The sequence below is a fragment of the Crinia signifera genome, chromosome 5 (genome assembly GCF_055691185.1).
Source record: "Crinia signifera chromosome 5, ASM5569118v1, whole genome shotgun sequence".
In the NCBI taxonomy this organism is placed as follows: domain Eukaryota; kingdom Metazoa; phylum Chordata; class Amphibia; order Anura; family Myobatrachidae; genus Crinia; species Crinia signifera.
In genome coordinates this window covers 22995287-23013464 of record NC_139221.1, presented here as the reverse complement: position 1 = coordinate 23013464, position 18178 = coordinate 22995287, and the positions used below count along the sequence as shown (strand labels likewise).

At 47.4% G+C, this 18178-nt stretch overlaps 1 protein-coding gene across 1 annotated transcript in view; it reads right to left on the bottom strand.

The window, feature by feature from the left end:
- Positions 1 to 16669, bottom strand: part of FER1L6 (fer-1 like family member 6) — an 89261-nt gene extending 72592 nt beyond the window's left edge. Inside the window, exons 1-5 of the mRNA XM_083186774.1 lie at positions 16551 to 16669; positions 6426 to 6555; positions 5735 to 5789; positions 5409 to 5540; positions 3158 to 3220 (exon numbers count right to left, since the gene is read on the bottom strand). Of these exons, the coding sequence (XP_083042900.1) occupies positions 3158 to 3220; positions 5409 to 5540; positions 5735 to 5789; positions 6426 to 6439 (264 nt within the window). The 5' untranslated portion in view covers positions 6440 to 6555; positions 16551 to 16669. The remainder of the gene's footprint in view (positions 1 to 3157; positions 3221 to 5408; positions 5541 to 5734; positions 5790 to 6425; positions 6556 to 16550) is intronic.
- Positions 16670 to 18178: the final 1509 nt, after the last annotated feature.

Genomic DNA, 18178 nt, shown 5'->3' with positions numbered 1-18178 from the left:
AACATGCAGAAGATATGACTGTTCTCACAGCCGACCCCAACACTTTGTTAGGAGAAGGGGGTTTACCCTGTTTGGGTACAATCCTTCTAAAGCGTATACAGTTGCATGAAAAAGTATGTGAACCATTTGGAATTACCTGGATATCTGCATAAATATGGACATAGTATGTGTTCTGATCTTCATAGCTGGGTCCAACCCTGGAAACTCCCGTGTTCAAAGACCAGGGTTGGACCAGGGATTTTGGTGTAAAAGTGGTAGTCACAACAGTCTACTTAAACTAATGAAGCGTGGCGAGCGCAGCGAGCCCCGTGAGGGGACGCGGAATACATGTAAAGTAGTCCGCGTGCGCTCGCCACACTTCGGGCTCGGTGGCTCGCTGCGCTCGCCACACTATATAAAATCAACTCCACGCCGACGTGGATAGTGGGGGTATGAAAAGGTCGGAGGACGCGTACCGCCGCTCGCCACGGGTTGATGGATCTTTTATCTTATGGCATCTTATGGATCTCATGGATCTTATGCATCTTATGGATGCATAAGATCCATGAGATCCATAAGATGAGATCCATAAGATGCGATATTGTACATACAATTAAAAATCTTTTCAATTGTATGTGATCGCATAAGATTGTATGCCTTAATTAAGGCATACAATCTTATGCGATGGGTGCCGTGCTAGGAAACAAGTACCAAAAAAAACACCTTTATTTTAAAAGTTCACATTCCACTTCACCATGAAAAGATAGCGATTGCTACACGGTGACACACGGCAAAAATCACTTAGAAAGCAATTCGCAATCTGCTCATTGAATACACTCACGGCGAATCACACTGAAAAACCCATTGAAAAACCACAGCGAATCGCGGTGACTATCAGACGGCGAATTGTCCGTCATTCACTGTTCGCCGTCGGCTAATAGTGCTCGTTGAATAGGGTGATTCACTTTTTGACACCAAAAAATCACCTTCCAACACGAAAATAGCACACATTCGCCATAGAACATGGCGAATTAGCCTCATTGAATACTGCCCATTGTGTTGTTGATCTACTTCTGTGCTTTGGGTCGTTGTCCTGTTGCATCACCCATCTTCTGTTGAGCTTCAATTGGTGGACAGATGGCCTTAAGTTCTCCTGCAAAATGTCTTCATAAACTTGGAATTAATTTTTCTGTCAATTATAGCAATCTGTCCAGGCCCTGAGGCAGCAAAGCAGCCCCAAACCATGACGCCCCCTCTGGCATACTTCACAGTTGGGATGAGGTTTTGAGGTGTTCTGTGCCTTTTTTTCGGTACTTGTTTCCTAGCAGGGCGCCCGTCGGGGTTGATCGCATGCCTTAAGTTAAGGTACTTAAGGCATGCGATGGACGCGATTTTCTGTCAATTACCAGCTTAATTGACGGTAAAAGTGAAAATCGCGTTGATCGCGTCCATCACGGGCCACCCGCGATGCGACCGACGCGATCAACGCGATTTTCCCATAGAAAACAATGTTAATTGAGTTTTTAAGGTAAAATCGCGTTGATCGCGTCGGTCGTGGGCCACCCGCGATGCGATAGACGTGATCAACCCGATTCTACATAGGAAACAATGGGAAATGGGCCAATATGGCCAATTTCTCATTGTATATGCCCCCGTCATGGGTATTAAGTATGGTTAATGCCCTCCCATTGTTAACGCCACCCCACTATTGACGCCAACCCGAAGCGTGGCTAGCGCAGCGAGCCCGCGAGGGGCGTCGGTACGCGTCCTCCGACCTGTTCATACTTCCACTATCAAGTGTGGCGAGCGCAGCGAGCCACCGAGCCCGAAGCGTGGCCAGCGCAGCGTGCCCCGCGAGGGGAGGACGCGTATACCTGCGCTAGCCATGCAACGCAACTCCACGCTGACGTGGATAGTGGGGGTATGAAAAGGTCGGAGGACACGTACCGCCGCGGTTGGCGTCAATAGTGGGGTGGCGTTAACAATGGGGGGGCATTTCAACCATGAGGGGGGTTTTAATAAAAAATTGGGGCTTTGGGGCTTTTTACATAGAAATCAATGTAAAATTGGGTCTCAGGAACCAATTTACATTGATTCCAATGTAAAAATCGCGTCGATCGCATCGCATGCGATTTGGTTGGCATGCGATGCGATGGACGCGATTTTTGCAGCCGCGATCGATACAATCAAAATCGCGGGCGCCGTGCTAGGAAACAAGTACCTTTTTTTCTCTACACATAGTGTTGTGTGTTCCTTTCAAACAACTCAACTTTGATTTCATATGTCCACTGAATATTTTGCCAGTAGTGCTGTGGAACATCCCGGTGCTCCTTTGCAAACTTCAAACGTGCAGCAATGTTTTTGTGGACAGCAGTGGCTTCCTCTGTGGTCTCCTCCCATGAACTCCATTCTTGTTTAGTGTTTTACGAATCATAGATTCCTCAACAGAGATGTTGGCATGTGCCAGAGATTTCTGTAAGTCTTTAGGACTCTAGGATTCTTCTTCACCTCATTGAGCATTCTGTGCTGTGCTCTTGCGGTCATCTCTACAGGATGGACACTTTTAGGGAGAGCAGCAGCAGTGCTGAACTTTCTCCATTTATAGACAATTTGTCTTACTGTGAACAGATGAAGGCTTTTGGAGACACTTTCCACCTTTATGCAAGTCAACAATTCTTAATCGTAGGTCTTCTGAGAACTCTTTTGTGCGAGGCATAGTTCACATCAGGCAATGCTTCTTGAGAATAGCAACTCAAAACTTGTGTGTAGTTTTTATAGTGTAGGGCAGCTTTAACCAACACCTCCAAGCTCATCTCATTGATTGGACTCGAGGTTGTGTGACCACTAGTGATAAACCTAGGGGTTCACACACTTTGTCCAACCTGCACTGTGAATGTTTACATGGTGTGTTCAATAAAAACATGAGAACATATAATTATTTGGGTGGTATTAGTTTAAGCAGACTGTGGTTGTCTATTGTTGTGACTTAGATGAAGATCAGTACACATTTTATGACCAATTTATGCAGATATCCAGGTAATTCCAAGGGGTTCACATACTTTTTCTTGCAACTGTATAGTGTAGGAGAGAGGGGAGGGGATAACAGCGCCAGCATCACATAGGAACTTGTACAAGAACCTGACTCCTGGCTTTGTTCCCTGAAGTGCTCGTTACTTACAGACAGTCGTATGATCTTGTCAAACAGTTGTTCTTGAGGCCCGACAAAGTCGAAAACAAAGTACTGTCAATGAAACATAGATATACATTACTGAACATGTACACTGCCACAAATCCGCTGTACAATATATTTACTACCTGACTAACATTTATACAATGACAATTACAGAGCTAAAGTATCATTTTAAATATCATTATTTCATTCATACATTTTAGAACCTCTGCTATAACTCCTGCACAATATAGCTGGAATATTATATCACCTAGGGCATAATTCAGACCTGATTGCAGGACAAAACCATGCTGTAACATGTGCAGAGAGAGTTAGATTTGAGAGGGGTGTGTTCAAACTTAAATCAAAATTGCAGTGTAAGAATAAAGCAGTCAGTATTTGCCCTGCTTCGGTATTTACAAGGGAAGAATCTTCAGAAGATCTCGGCTCTTGATTGCTCCCAAACTGTACGTTTGAGTGAGGAAATACTGTAGTCAAAAATAGATTACAGAACCTAAATAGTAACAAATCTCCTGGCCCGGACGAAATACACCCTAGGATACTAAAATAATTAAGTTCAGTACTTGTTTAGTTTCATGGCGGCCAATATATCGGATGCGATATCGGCCAATATATCGGCGATCCGATGCGATTTTTTACCTGTTCATAACCCCACTATCTACTACGCACGGAGTCGATTTTATATAGTGTGGCGAGTGCAGCGAGCCCGAATCGTGGCGAGCGTATGCGGATTACTGCGCTAGCCACACTATATAAAATCAACTACATGCATAGTGGATAGTGGGGTTATGAACAGGTAAAAAACTGCATCGGATCTAATATATCGGCCGCCGTGAAACTAAACAAGTACCTTGAGTTCTGCACTACCATTAGATCTGATATTCGAGGAATGAATAAGCTCGTGGAGGGTACCAAGGGACTGACGCATAGCTAACGTATTACCAATATGCATGGAAGGTAGCAAAACGAACCCTAAAAATTATAGACCGGTCAGCCTTGCATTCATTGTGGGGAAAATATTAGAAGGAATAATAAGAGATAGTATCGAAATTTCTTAGAACAAAAGGAGATAAGTAAGGCTCAGCATGGGTTTGTCAAAAATAGATCATGTCAGACTAATTTAATTAACTTCTATGAGGAAGTCATTAGGGGGCTGGACTTAGGGAAATCTGTTGATTTGATACTGCTTGATTGCGCTAAAGCTTTCAAGTGCATCATAAAAGGTAATTAATGAAACTAGGTAATTTATGGTTAGGATATTTGTAATTGGATTAAAAACTGGTTGCACAATCGGGGACAGAGAGTGGTGGTAAATGGCATACATTCCAGACACTGGCATGCATTAAAAGGGGAATGGATTCAAGGGATGCCAGTGTGATAGTGCGTCTTTACAAGGCATTGGTGAGACCACACTTGGAATATTGTGTTCAGTTCTGGGCATCACACCTTAAAAAGGACATCAATGAATAGGAACAGGTACAGAGAAGGGCGACTAAGCTGGTAAAAGGTCTGGAATCACTATACAAAGATAGGTTAACCAGGCTGAATAAGTTTTCACAGGAGAATCGGAGGTTGAGAGGTGATATGATTAGTATGTTCAAATACAGGATTGGGAATCATATGGAACTGGGAGATGATTGTTCACTAACAGGCCTATACTTAGGACACGCTGGCATGTACAGAGGCTCGTGGAAAATAAATTCTATACTGAATTAAGAAGAGGATTCTTTACCATTAGAGCAGTAACATTCTGGAACTCATTGTCAGTGGGGGTGATTACAGCAACTACTGTTAATGAATTTAAAGCAAAACTGGCCACTGAGGGAATCCTATAGATATGACTTACTCAGGTCAGTAGTTACAAGTCAGATAGGTTGAACTGGATGGACTAACTTCTTTTTTCAGCCTTAATTACTATGTTACTATGCTACTATGTTACTATGTAAAACCACTCTCCCAAATCTAACTCTCTCCGCACATGTTACATCTGCCCCACCTGCAAGCCAGCATGCTTTTTCCCATTTGAGAAAGATTTTGCTTTGAATCAGGCCCTTTGTCTGAGCAGTTTGGCTACATAGAGAGAGGGGGTGTCATTTGGGTTGAATGTGGCCAATGTACCCACACCACAGCAGCATAGTTGTCCGACTATACAGAAAGTCCACTGTCCCACTGCTGCAGTATGCCCAGCACTGTACGTAATAATACAGATCACAGTACCGACTTAGAATATGATCCTCACCTCATTATAGAACGGAGCATTCGTTCCCTCTTTCACTGTTGTTTGCTTCTTCTCATCTCCGATCTCTATGAAGACCACCGGATCAATGTTTTCACCAATCAGTTGCCTGGCTTCCGTGATGGTTATGGCAATCTACAGGGGGTGCCAGGACACACAACCATAATAGGTGACAGATTCCAGAGACAGACGGGTCCAAACTCAGGGGTAAACCTACTCAAGCTTCTAAAATTGCTATGGGCACCCGTCAGCTGAACAGGCATCTGTGTGCTATACCATAACCGTGTTTTTGACAGAAATGAAGGAGAATCATTTTATACAGTACTTACCTGATAGGTTTGAACTTTAGTTTCTCCATCGTGAATCTTTGATTCTAGCTTGGCTCTGACAGATTAAATATAAAATGATTATTACTGGAAAATATTACACAGGTAAATTGATGTTCAGTGTGGATCATTGCATCAGTCTTATTCAAATAGTTGTTTCTGTTATAATACATCAGGGTTGCCGACTTTTGTAGTCTCCTCTCCGGGAGGAGCCTTTCAAGTAGGACTTCGGGGGCGGGGCTTGAGTGTGACATCATTAAGCCCCGCCCCATGATGGGAAATGGCCCGATTTGCCAATCTCCGTGGAGGGGCTAAAATGACACGTTATGACACTTTAGCCCTGCCCCCTCATCGGAGATCAGCAGATAGGGTTATTTAAATGCGGCGGTCAGGCAGAGGAAGCCGCGATCAGGGGGCAGAGCAGGATTTTCGGGACCCTCCCGGGCATTCTGGGAGGGTAGGCAACCCTGCAATACATTTTGGTTTTGTCATTCATATACAGTATCATACAGTAGTTGCCCAGAGAGGGGACACTGCTTTCACCATGTTATTCTCATAACATGGGCTCCTATGGTGGGAACAGCCATAGAACCAAGGGGGATAACCATTAAAATTTAACTAGACCTTCCCTCTTGCACGGTCACTGAAACTTATGACACATGGGAGATATTGGTGGGAACTCGGGCGGTGGTACCTTTTCTTCTGCATGGCTGTAGATAGGGATGTGCTGGAAGTTGAGAGGTCTGTGAGGAGACTGTCATGGCTGCCCCCGAGGTCACCGGCCGGAACATCCCCATGTGTGCTGTCTGTGTCATCATGTTTCCCTAAACCACAGGAAAAACAGAACATATGTTAAAACAAAGATGAGACCACAGTTTTCTGTTACTGGTCCCTAATGGGCCTTACAATGTGGTGTAGGGATGGACATCGCATCGGGATGTTTCATAAACATCGATGTTTTTATTTTGATGGTAGTACTTTTTGCATTCGATGGAGGCATTTCGATGTCTGCCTCCATCGTATGGTAAACATGATAAACCATGATTTGGTGGTCCTACCCTCCGGCAGTGCTTCTGCGCATGCGTGCTGAAGATATTTGCTCATGTGCAAAAAGGGCTTTTTTGCGCATGCACAAATCATGTAAAAAATATATATTTTAAATTGTTTTGATGTGAGGGTCAGTTACCATTGCATCGAAAGATTCGTTGGTGGAAACCCACCCATCATTTGATGGTGGGCTTACGATGTCCAACCCTACAGTGGGGATGAACACACTGCTCCTCCCACTATATTACTCTCTAGGCGGGATGTATTAAAATACATCGCCGCCCCCTCGCCGCGCCACCGCAGCTATGCTAGCGCATATGTACTATCATCGCAATGCGGTGACGTCCCCCGCGCCTCCTCCTCCCCCTGCAGCCAGAAGAACCTCCAGCTGTGACCTGTTGCTAGGGGGAGGAGGAGTTTCATGGAGGAAGGTAAGCCAATGGGGAGGGGGTTTGGCGTCTGCGGTCTGCGGCGGGCGGCGATAGAAGCCCATAGGCTTCTAGGGATACGGTCGAATAGTTGACCTAATGATGGTCGACAGTCATTAGGTCAACACTGTTGGGTGTACATACAGCAAGGTCGACAGGTGTCTACATCGACATGTCTCAAGGTTGACAGGTGCCTAGGTGGACACGGGACATGGTCAACAAGTGCATTAGGTCAACATGAGTTAGGTTGACAGACAAAAGGTCAACATGGGGTTTTTCACTGTTTTTTTTGAGCCGACATGTGCCGACAGGCGGTATTTCATGCCCTACCATCCACTAGGGCATGGTTGGAGAATAAAATAGTGTGCCGAGTGCAGCGAGCCATGCGAGGGGACGCGGTGCACTTAATTCTGTGTCCATGTCGACTGTGGCGACATTCCGGTTAAAAAAATAGTAAAAAACCACATGTCGACCTTTTGACTGTCAACCTAATGCATGTGTCAACCTAGACACCTGTTGACCTTGTCCCATGTTGACCTAGACACCTGTTGACCTTGTGCCATGTCGACATAGACACCTGTCGACCTTGCTGTATGTCAACCCAACGGTGTCAACTTAATGACTGTCGACCATCATTTGGTCGACCCAATGATCCCAAACCGGCTTCTATAGGGTTTCGCCACCCACAGGTGGCGATACCCTGCACGGCGATGACAGGTCGTTGTACATTTGAAAAGACTGTAAAACCCCCAAAAATGGGGGTTTTACCACATTTTTACCTTAGTACATCCCGCCTTCTGACTTCCTGCTGCCTCCATTCCCCTCCTCACATCATGTCACTGCCCCTGTCACATGCAGCCCTGTCCTCACTGACACATCACTCATCTCCCGATCTACTCTGTGCTGCTGGGGATCCTGCTCCTCCCACTATATAACTCTCAGTCTGTGGCTTCCTGCTGCCCCCATTCCCCTCCTCACATCATGTCACTGCCCCTGTCACATGCAGCCCTGTCCTCACTGACACATCTCTCATCTCCTGATCTACTCTGTGCTGCTGGGGATCCTGCTCCTCCCACTATATAACTCTCAGTCTGTGGCTACCTGCTAACCCCATTCCCCTCCTCACATCCTGTCACTACCCCTGTCACATGCAGCCCTGTCCTCACTGACACATCACTCATCTCCTGATATACTCTGTGCTGCTGGGGACCCTGCTCCTCCCACTATATAACTCTCAGTCTGTGGCTACCTGCTAACCCCATTCCCCTCCTCACATCCTGTCACTGCCCCTGTCACATGCAGCCCTGTCCTCACTGACACATCACTCATATCCTGATATACTCTGTGCTGCTGTGGGTCCTGCTCCTCCCACTATATAACTCTCAGTCTGTGGCTTCCTGCTGCCTCCATTCCCTCCTCACATCATGTCACTGCCCCTGTCACATACAGCCCTGTCCTCACTGACACATCACTCATCTCCTGATATACTCTGTGCTGCTGGCTGGGGATACTGCTCCTCCCACTGTATAACTCTCAGCCTGTGGCTTCCTGCTGCCTCAATTCCCCTCCTCACATCATATCACTGCCCCTGTCACAAGCAGCCCAGGTCTCACTGACACATCACTCATCTCCTGATATACTCTGTGCTGCTGGGGACCCTGCTCCTCCCACTATATAACTCTCAGTTTGTGGCTTCCTGCTGCCCCAATTCCCCTCCTCACATCATGTCACTGCCCCTGTCACAAGCAGCCCAGGCCTCACTGACACATCCCTCATCTCCTCATATACTCTGTGATGCTGGGGACCCTGCTCCTCCCACTATATAACTCTCAGTCTGTGGCTTCCTGCTGCCTCCATCCCCCTCCTCACATCATGTCACTGCTGTTGTCATATGCAGCCCAGTAGTCACTGACTCATCACTCATATAAATGTAATAATTTATTACTCCACAGGGAGCAGAAGTGGATTTTTGCAATTCTCCATCCTTCCTGCATGCTGGGAATCACCTAAATAGGAGCGAAAGCTTAATTAAGCTTGAGTGGAGATAAGCACCCTGTTTTGTATGAAGTAATTGTTAGCCTCTTGGGGATTGGTGTTTTAGTCAGGGATGGTAATTGGGTGCAGTTATTTGAGCTAGCCAGTAGGAGTCGAGTGAGGGGGAGGAGTTAGGAGTTAATATAAGGACTGGCTGAGGTAAATTATTCCTCTTGCCATTTTTGGATTCCCTGGAGACTGCGGTCCTGCGGTGTCTGACGAGGCTAAGTGCTTTTCATTATCTTCTTTAGCTATCCTGTGTAGCTTATTCATACCCCTCTTTTCCCTTCTTATTCTATCCATTCCATTTGCTATATCTTTATCATCCGTTTTTTGTAGCTTTTCACAAATTAATTAAAAGCTGTGCCTGCACCTCATATACAGTCACAGCTTCAAGTGACAGGTATTTCTGTGGCTAGGGGAGAATGTCCCGTCCGCGTCGCAGCGCTCCCCCGCCCCAGAGGCTGGCTGAGGCAGCCAGGCCTCTTCAGTCAGCAGCCGCATCCAGGGTCACGCGGGGAGCGCGGCTCGCGGCCGCAGCAGCTATGGGGGGTTCGCGCAGTGTCCCTACTCCCGCGGCTGACGCGGCGGGAGCCAGGGGGAGGGCGCGAGGGCGCAGTAGTTCAGCAGGGCGGGCGGCTGCCCGTCCTGCTGCGCAGGATCACGGCGTAATGGCGGCCGCCATTACAAGAACGCCGCGACCAGCCCCCTCACCGTCAGGCCTGCGGGCTTGGTTGTCCAGGGGGTCACAGGGCAGCGGGGCGCACAGCGTTAGGGGCAGCCCTGTCCCGGGGAATCTGCTATCAGATGCAGGGGGCTCAGAGGTGGCTGCCAGCCCGCCCACTGTGTCTCCGGGGGCCATTTTGTATGCAGGGGATCTAGCTGCAGGGAGCAATCCCACAGCCTCAGGGGCTGGGGATACCAGAGTGCACCTGCAGTTAGGTAGCCTGTCTCCTGTGAGAGATCAGGCAAGTGTCAGGGTGGATGACTGGCAGTCTCCGCAATCACTTAGGGGGGCTTTTACACCGGTGGTGAGGGTGAGGGCTTCACCATTAGCCTTGTTTGCACCCCCACCACGGTCGCCTGGGTTCATGTCTAGACCGGTGCTGGTGGCTCCGCCCGCAGCGCAGCAGCAGCTAAGGGGAATTTCTGAGAATTCCTCGGCAATTCAGCAAGCGCAGGCAGGCAGCTGGTCTCCGTATTTGAATACGGGGGTCAGTCAGCCGAGTGTTCAAGGGAACGTAGCAGCAGGGCAGCAGTGGATTAACATGCAGCAGCCAGTGTACCAGGCAGCGGGCCAGCCATGGGGCGGAGTGGGCCAGGGTGGGCAGGGTCAGCAGTTATGGGCTTTTAACCCGGGTTATTTGCAGCCGGCGGCAGGGTTTTATACCATGGGTATGCCCCAGGGCGTACCTAATGTAGGGCAGCAAAACATTTTGCAATTCCCTCCACCTCCGCCACCACCGCCTCCGATGGCCAGGCCCAATAGCGCCCAGGGGGTGGGGCAGCAAGGGGCGCAGGGAGGTGACGTTTTTGTGAGCGCAGGAGCTGGGGGGGGGGCCTTAGTGTCTGACGTAGGGGTTGAGAATGTTGTTAATGCAGCTTCTGCAAGTATTCCTTTGCAGGCAGTAGCAGCAAGTGCGGAACCAGGAAGCGTGTCGGAGATACTAGAGTCGACGAGTCAAGTCGCGGTGGGCGCACTGCGCAACGAGGGACTTGTCGAGCCAGCGGAGGAGCAGGCGGGGCCATCTACAGTTGGAGCAGGTGAGATACAGCAGGCGGCGCAGCGGGGGGCAGCGGGGACAGATTCAGACAGCTCATCAGATTCATCCAGCTCGGATGGTAGGCCGCGTAAGCTCATGAAATACTTTGCGCAGAAGATTAGGGGTAAGAAGAAGGGAGTAGGGAGTTCAAGGAGTGTAGCCAGCAGTGCAGCTAAGGTTGGGCCGGACGCATCAGGGGATGCTGTGCATTGTTCGAATACGGCGATTTTAAGGGGTTTAAGATCTAAGATTAGGGACAAAATAAAAAAGGGGAGATTTGTCGATATGTTTGCCATAACGCACGAAGCGAAAACGGCGCTAGACGCTGCAAGGGCTAAGGGCCCTGCGGCGGAAGAGGCGAGGCGGACGTATTCCAATTGGCTGGCCGGGGCTTATGTTTTTGCGGCTTGCTATACAGAGACAAGACCATCAGAGCATATGAACATGTTCAAGTACTTTCACTTAATACATAATATGTACATGACGGGAAGGTTAAATGCGTGGAGGCAGTATGATGAGATTTTCAGAAAAAAGCAGGATGGTCAAAAGGTCTTTAGTTTGGGGTTCAAAGACGTGGAGGTGTGGTTAGAAGTTACCCAGCAAGCAAGGGGTGTGAGTGAGGTTGGGCTAATGCGGAAGCAGCCATTTCTTGCTAGGTCAGGGTTTACCGGAGGTGTGGCATCAGGGAGGGGAAAGTGCTACGCCTTTAACAACGGGCAGTGTGCAAGAGGAGCTGGGTGTAAGTATAGGCATGTGTGCATGCTCTGCGGTGGGGGGCACACCGCAAAGGAATGCACAAGGGCAGGGGGCCAAGCAGCGGGAAGAGGTGAGGCTAGGCCCAACGTTAGGCAAGGCGGAGTCCCCAATTAGAATTGGCGAGTTAAAAAGATGGTTGAGGCTCTATCCTCTTAGGGAGGAAGCAGCCTTTTTGTTAGAAGGTTTTTTAGAGGGTTTTCGTCTTCCAATAGTTGATAGGGTTATTGCATCGGCAGGTAAAAACTTAAGGTCAGCTAGGGATTTTCCAGAGGTGGTAAGGAAGAAGGTCGAATGTGAGGTGAGGCTGGGTAGGATGGTGGGTCCTTTCAAGGAGCCCCCAATCAAGGACCTGTGTATTTCTCCACTGGGAGTGGTGCCTAAGAGGGAGCCTGGGAAATATAGGCTGATACAACATTTGTCATATCCAGAAGGGGGGTCAGTGAATGATGCATTGGACCGAAAATTTTGTAGTGTATCCTATGAATTGTTTGAACAGGCATTGGGGTTAGTGCAGGGCTTTGGAAAAGGGGCACTGATGGCCAAAGTAGATATAGAGTCAGCATTCAGAATTTTGCCATTGCACCCAGAATCATTCAAATACATGGGTTTTAAATTAGAGGACGGTTTTTATATAGACAAATGTTTGCCGATGGGCTGTTCAGTGTCATGTTCATTTTTTGAGTGTTTTAGTAGTTTTTTGCAGTGGTGCGTTAAGGCGGGTTGTAGGCAGCAAGGCGTTACGCATTATCTGGATGATTTTTTGTTGGTGGGTCCAGCGGATAGTGGGGTTTGTGGTGATTTGCTTTTCTCAGTCAGGGCTCTGTTTAGGGTGTTAGGAGTTCCCATTGCTGAAGAAAAAACGGAGGGCCCAGTTAATAGGCTATCTTATTTGGGTATTGAGGTAGATACTGAATTAGGTATTTGCAGACTTCCAGGGGAAAAAGTAAGGAGGTTGGAGGCATTTTTAGCTGCTAAGAAAGTTACACTGAAGCAGTTGCAATCACTGTTAGGTTTGTTGAATTTTGCTTGTAGGGTCATTCCAATGGGCAGGGTTTTTTGCCGCAGATTGGAAAGGGCAACAGCGGGGGTTAAAAAGCAGCATCATTTTGTGAGGGTTTCGCGAGAGTTAAAGGAGGATCTTAAAGTCTGGCTTTGCTTTATAAGGGATTTCAATGGGGTTAGGATCTGGCAGAAGTCAGTAAAGAATGCAGAATTGCAATTATTTACTGATGCATCAGGGGCTATGGGTTTTGGAGCTTATTTTAGAGGGCAATGGTGTGCCGAGGTTTGGCCGGAGTCATGGAGATCAAGGGGATTCACGAATAGCATGCTGCTTTTGGAATTAGTCCCGATAATAGTTGCAGTGGAGCTTTGGGGATCACAGATTGTGGATAGCAATATTGTGTTTTGGTGTGATAATTTGGGGGTGGTCCACTCAATCAATAATCAGAGGTCGGATTGCCTTAGGTGCATGAGGCTGCTTAGGCATCTAGTTCTTAGGTGTTTACAGGGAAATATTTCTTTTTCGGCAAGGCATGTTCCAGGGGTGGAAAATGAGATAGCTGACGCGTTATCCAGGTTCCAGTGGGATAAGTTTAGGAGATTAGCCCCGGAAGCGGATCCTGTTGGGTTTAAGTGTCCTATTAATTTGTGGCAGATCATCGAGCCGGCATTGAAGGATTAGCTCTGAAGGCATTGGCTCCGAGTACGCTTAGGACTTATACAGCGGCTTGGAACGAGTGGTCGGTTTTTTCAGCAAGGTTGGGAGAGGGTAAGTGTCAAGAGGAGGGTATTTTGGAGTTTGTATGGGCGTGTCACCAGGAGGGTAGGTCCAAGGCGGCGATGTCGGGAGTTTTGGCAGGAATCGCGTATTTTTCAAAGTTGAAGGGTCTGAGGGACCCAACCAAGTCATTTCTCCTTTCAAGGGCTTTGAAAGGATGGGCCAAGGAGCAAAAAAGGGGAGGGGATTTGAGAAGGCCTATAGACTTGGGTTTGCTTCAGGAGTTAGTTACAGCAGTATCAGGAGTGGCAGTGGATGAGTTTGAGGCAGCACTTTTTAGTCTGGCATTTGTATTAGCATTCTTTGGGGCATTTAGGGTGGGGGAGTTAGTGGCAAAAAATAAGGCATGCTTGGTATCAGGGGTATTGAAGGGGAATGTTTTGATAAAGGAGGATATTATTCTAATAAAAATTCAGAGGTCAAAGACGGACCAGTTGGGCAAGGGGCGCTGGATATCGGTAAAGGCGGTTGAGAATAAGGGGATTTGCCCGGTTGAAAGAGCAAAGAGGTTTGAGGCAATTAGGCCGCAAGGGGGGGCTCAGTGGTTAATACATAAGGACATATCACCGCTAACTAAATTTCAGTTCTCCAGTGTTCTTGATAAATGCTTGGTAGCGTTAGGTATTCCAATAGAGGATTACGGCACGCATTCCTTCAGGATTGGAGCAGCTACTTGCGCGGCAGCGTCAGGAGGGTCAGAGGAGGCAATAAAGCGCTTAGGGCGATGGAAATCAGCTGCGTACAAGTCATACATAAGGGGGGATAGGTTGTAGGAAGTGCGCTCCTGGCGAGTTTGTTTTTTGGGTAACCCAGGGTCATAAGCCGCCTGCCTTTTATACAGGGGGATTGGATGGCGTTTCACTTTTTTCCTCTTAAAATCTGAGGTTTTGGTGTTGTTCACATCCATCTGGGTAACCTAAAAAGCTGAGTTTACCTTACCCTGGCTAGTCGCTATTACATGGGAATGTTTAAATAATAATTTTCTAATGTGTTGTGTATAATTCTGTTATAGGTTCATCTGATGTGGTGGGTAGGGTGTGGATTGTCGGACACTCTTATGTATATTGGGCAGGAAAGCATGAGGTCAGGTCAGGAAAGGCTGCAGGGGTAAGATGGATAGGAATTAGGGGTCTTTCCTGGTTTAGGCTTTGGGGGTTCTTGATGGCCTCAGAATCAAAGTGGGGTGCTCCAGATGTGTTGATTATTCATGCCGGAGGCAATGACTTAGGGTCATGCAAGGGCATTGAATTGATTTTGGCAATAAAAAATGACCTCCAATGCATAAAAGAGAGATGGCCTGGGGTAAGGTTGTGTTGGTCGGAGGTGATACCGAGGAGGTGCTGCTATGGATAGGGTCAGGAAGAAGCTTAATGCAGCAGTGTCCAGGTTTGTGGTGAGCATTGGAGGTGTGGTAATAAAGCACCCGGGGATTAAGTATGAGGCAATGGAGCTCTATAGAGCTGATGGGGTACATTTAAACAAGGAGGGTATGAAGCTGTTTGTCACAGCCTTGTTGGAGGTGCTGGGAAAAGAGGGGTGAGGGTATAAGTGGCGGACTTCGGCCGGCAATGCCGACCTTGTTTTGGCGGAGAGCATGGCTCCTCGGTTGGAAAGAGATTAGCGTGACAGAAATTGACTAGCATTTACCCTTTGAGTGCGGCGAGCCGGTCACTACCTTAGGGGAGGACCAGGTCACCATCTGAGGGAGGGATCAGTGCTCTGCCAATTTAGGGAAAATGGAGCTACTCCGTAAGGTCACGCTGGGCGTGGTTATAGCCACGCCCATTTATTTAGTTATGGCATTAGCTAGTACCGAGGGGCCATGCTTCTTGGCCACTTATTGATTAATAGTTCATTCCAGCCATGCTTTTAAATAAATTTTGGCTGTGACCTTAATTTTCCAATTTATACAGTTGTCTGAGTCATTATTTATTGTCTACGAGTCCAGTTATTGTGTCCGAGTCAAATTATTTCTAGGCGTAAGGATTATGAATATTAAAACATATGGGTGACTTAATAGGAGCGAAAGCTTAATTAAGCTTGAGTGGAGATAAGCACCCTGTTTTGTATGAAGTAATTGTTAGCCTCTTGGGGATTGGTGTTTTAGTCAGGGATGGTAATTGGGTGCAGTTATTTGAGCTAGCCAGTAGGAGTCGAGTGAGGGGGAGGAGTTAGGAGTTAATATAAGGACTGGCTGAGGTAAATTATTCCTCTTGCCATTTTTGGATTCCCACCCACCCACCCGAAGTAAGAAAAATGTGTTGTGTAAGTGCATGAAAGATGCTTGAAAAAGGCTGAGCCTTGCAAGTAAGAGGCGAAGAGGAGGAGTGGCAAAGGCTTAGGGCCTTGCAGGTGAGAAGGAGGAGGAGAGGAGAAATTGCAAAGGCTTAGGGCCTTGCAAAGGAGGTGTGGAGGGCGGAGAGCATGGCTCCTCGGTTGGAAAGAGATTAGCGTGACTGAAATTGACTAGCATTTACCCTTTGAGTGCGGCGAGCCGGTCACTACCTTAGGGGAGGACCAGGTCACCATCTGAGGGAGGGATCAGTGCTCTGCCAATTTAGGGAAAATGGAGCTACTCCGTAAGGTCACGCTGGGCGTGGTTATAGCCACGCCCATTTATTTAGTTATGGCATTAGCTAGTACCGAGGGGCCATGCTTCTTGGCCACTTATTGATTAATAGTTCATTCCAGCCATGCTTTTAAATAAATTTTGGCTGTGACCTTAATTTTCCAATTTATACAGTTGTCTGAGTCATTATTTATTGTCTACGAGTCCAGTTATTGTGTCCGAGTCAAATTATTTCTAGGCGTAAGGATTATGAATATTAAAACATATGGGTGACTTATAGCCGATATGGGGAGGTTCCTGGGTGATAAGGTTTCTCACTGACCCCCCTGTGTAATTCTCCTCTCTGATGACAGCATTGATTGAATACAGTAGCTCCAGAGTAAATGGCCTCATAACCTTTCTCCAGCTATTGTGAGCTGCTCTGTTTGATTACTAGGCTTACCTAGTGCACCCTTGTTTGCAAACGTCAATCCCTTGTCACCTTTCTTCTTCTTCTTCAGGTGCAGCCCAGAGAACAGTCCCTTCCTGCAGGGAGACACGAGCTGTTAGACAGGCGGAAAGGGGGTTGTGCCGTCATTGTACACATATAGGAATACACTGCACATATCTTACATTGTAATTCCCGATAGGTTGTAAGCTTGCAAACCCAGTTTGTGTTATCACTGTTTCCTATTGTAAAGTGCAATGGAAAATGCTGCGCTATATAAGAAACTGTAAATAAATACATAATAACTTGTAGCTGCGGTTTTTTATTGCATTTGTACTATAATCAGTGCGTTCCGTGAGGAGCTGATTGACACCTTCTAGCAGATAATAGATAGAATCTTACTGGTTGCTATGGGCAACATTTCATATTTAATAGAACTCCCCTCTGTGCTTGTTTAGTTTTACGGCTGCAGTTACGCCATCAGCATAGCGTACCTGTCAGAATCAGCGTAGTGTTCCCGCGCCCAGCGTAGTCAGTCAGAAGTAGTGTAGCGTCCCTGGCTGCCTTACTAGACAGAGATGCAGTTCCCGGCAACAGTACGGTAGTTACTTGTGTAGTTTCACGGCGGCAGCCTACGCTGATAAGGTAGCTTACGCTGCCGCCGTGAAACTACACAAGTACCCTCCCCTCTTAGTAAATTTACTGCTTAGAGCACAGAGGTGTATGGCCTAAATGTCAGTGTAATATAAAAGGTTTTCCTTATTTGTGGACTACATGCAAAAGCAGGTCAGGTACCTGTGCTGAGCTTTGATTGGAGGAACTGAGCTCATCATGCTGACTGGAAGAGTCCCTGATTGGTGGAGCTGCTCTCTGATGGTCCCAGAAAGGGATTCATCACTGTGTAGACATGCACTTAAGAATAACTAGTTCCGGCGGCAAAGCTCGCACACCTATAGTTACGGGTATTTATACAGTATATATTTGTGTCATTTAATGAATGAGGAGAAGGCATACCTCCCAACACTCGGGAACATGTGCACAGCGTCTATTTAATGTAGGCAGAGGGGGGCATGGCCAGAAGATGACAGAGCACTGGCCATGCCCTTCGCAGCTGTGCTACATTTCGATGTCTACGTCGATTGTGTCAACATTCGTGTAAAAAAGGTGAAAACCACCATTTTTACTGTTGACCTTCCCCATGTTGACCTATGTGTGTGTCAACCTAACCCCATATCCACCTTCAGTCATGTCGACCTTCATGCATGTTGACCTAGTTGTTGTCTATCCAAGGATCCATACCCGTAGAGTGAGAGTGTCCCTTTAAATACGGCTACCCAGCATGACCGCACACAGATAAGTAACTCCCAGCCCCCTGCACATAATGGATGCTAGCACACATGCTGATCTATTACCCAGCATTATGCCTGGTCCCTGAAGAACACAGCGGAGAAGTTTGGACGTATCTGTAAAACATTTGGCCCCCAGTGAAGATAATTCCTGTCTAATTGGTCTCCATCTGCATCCATCACGGGGACTGAAAGTTGCTGCCTGCCAATACATTGATGACTCCATCTCTGCTTATTGATTTAATGACCAAGATGAAGTTGGTGGGGAGCGGAGGCTTCCATTTATCATCATTAACA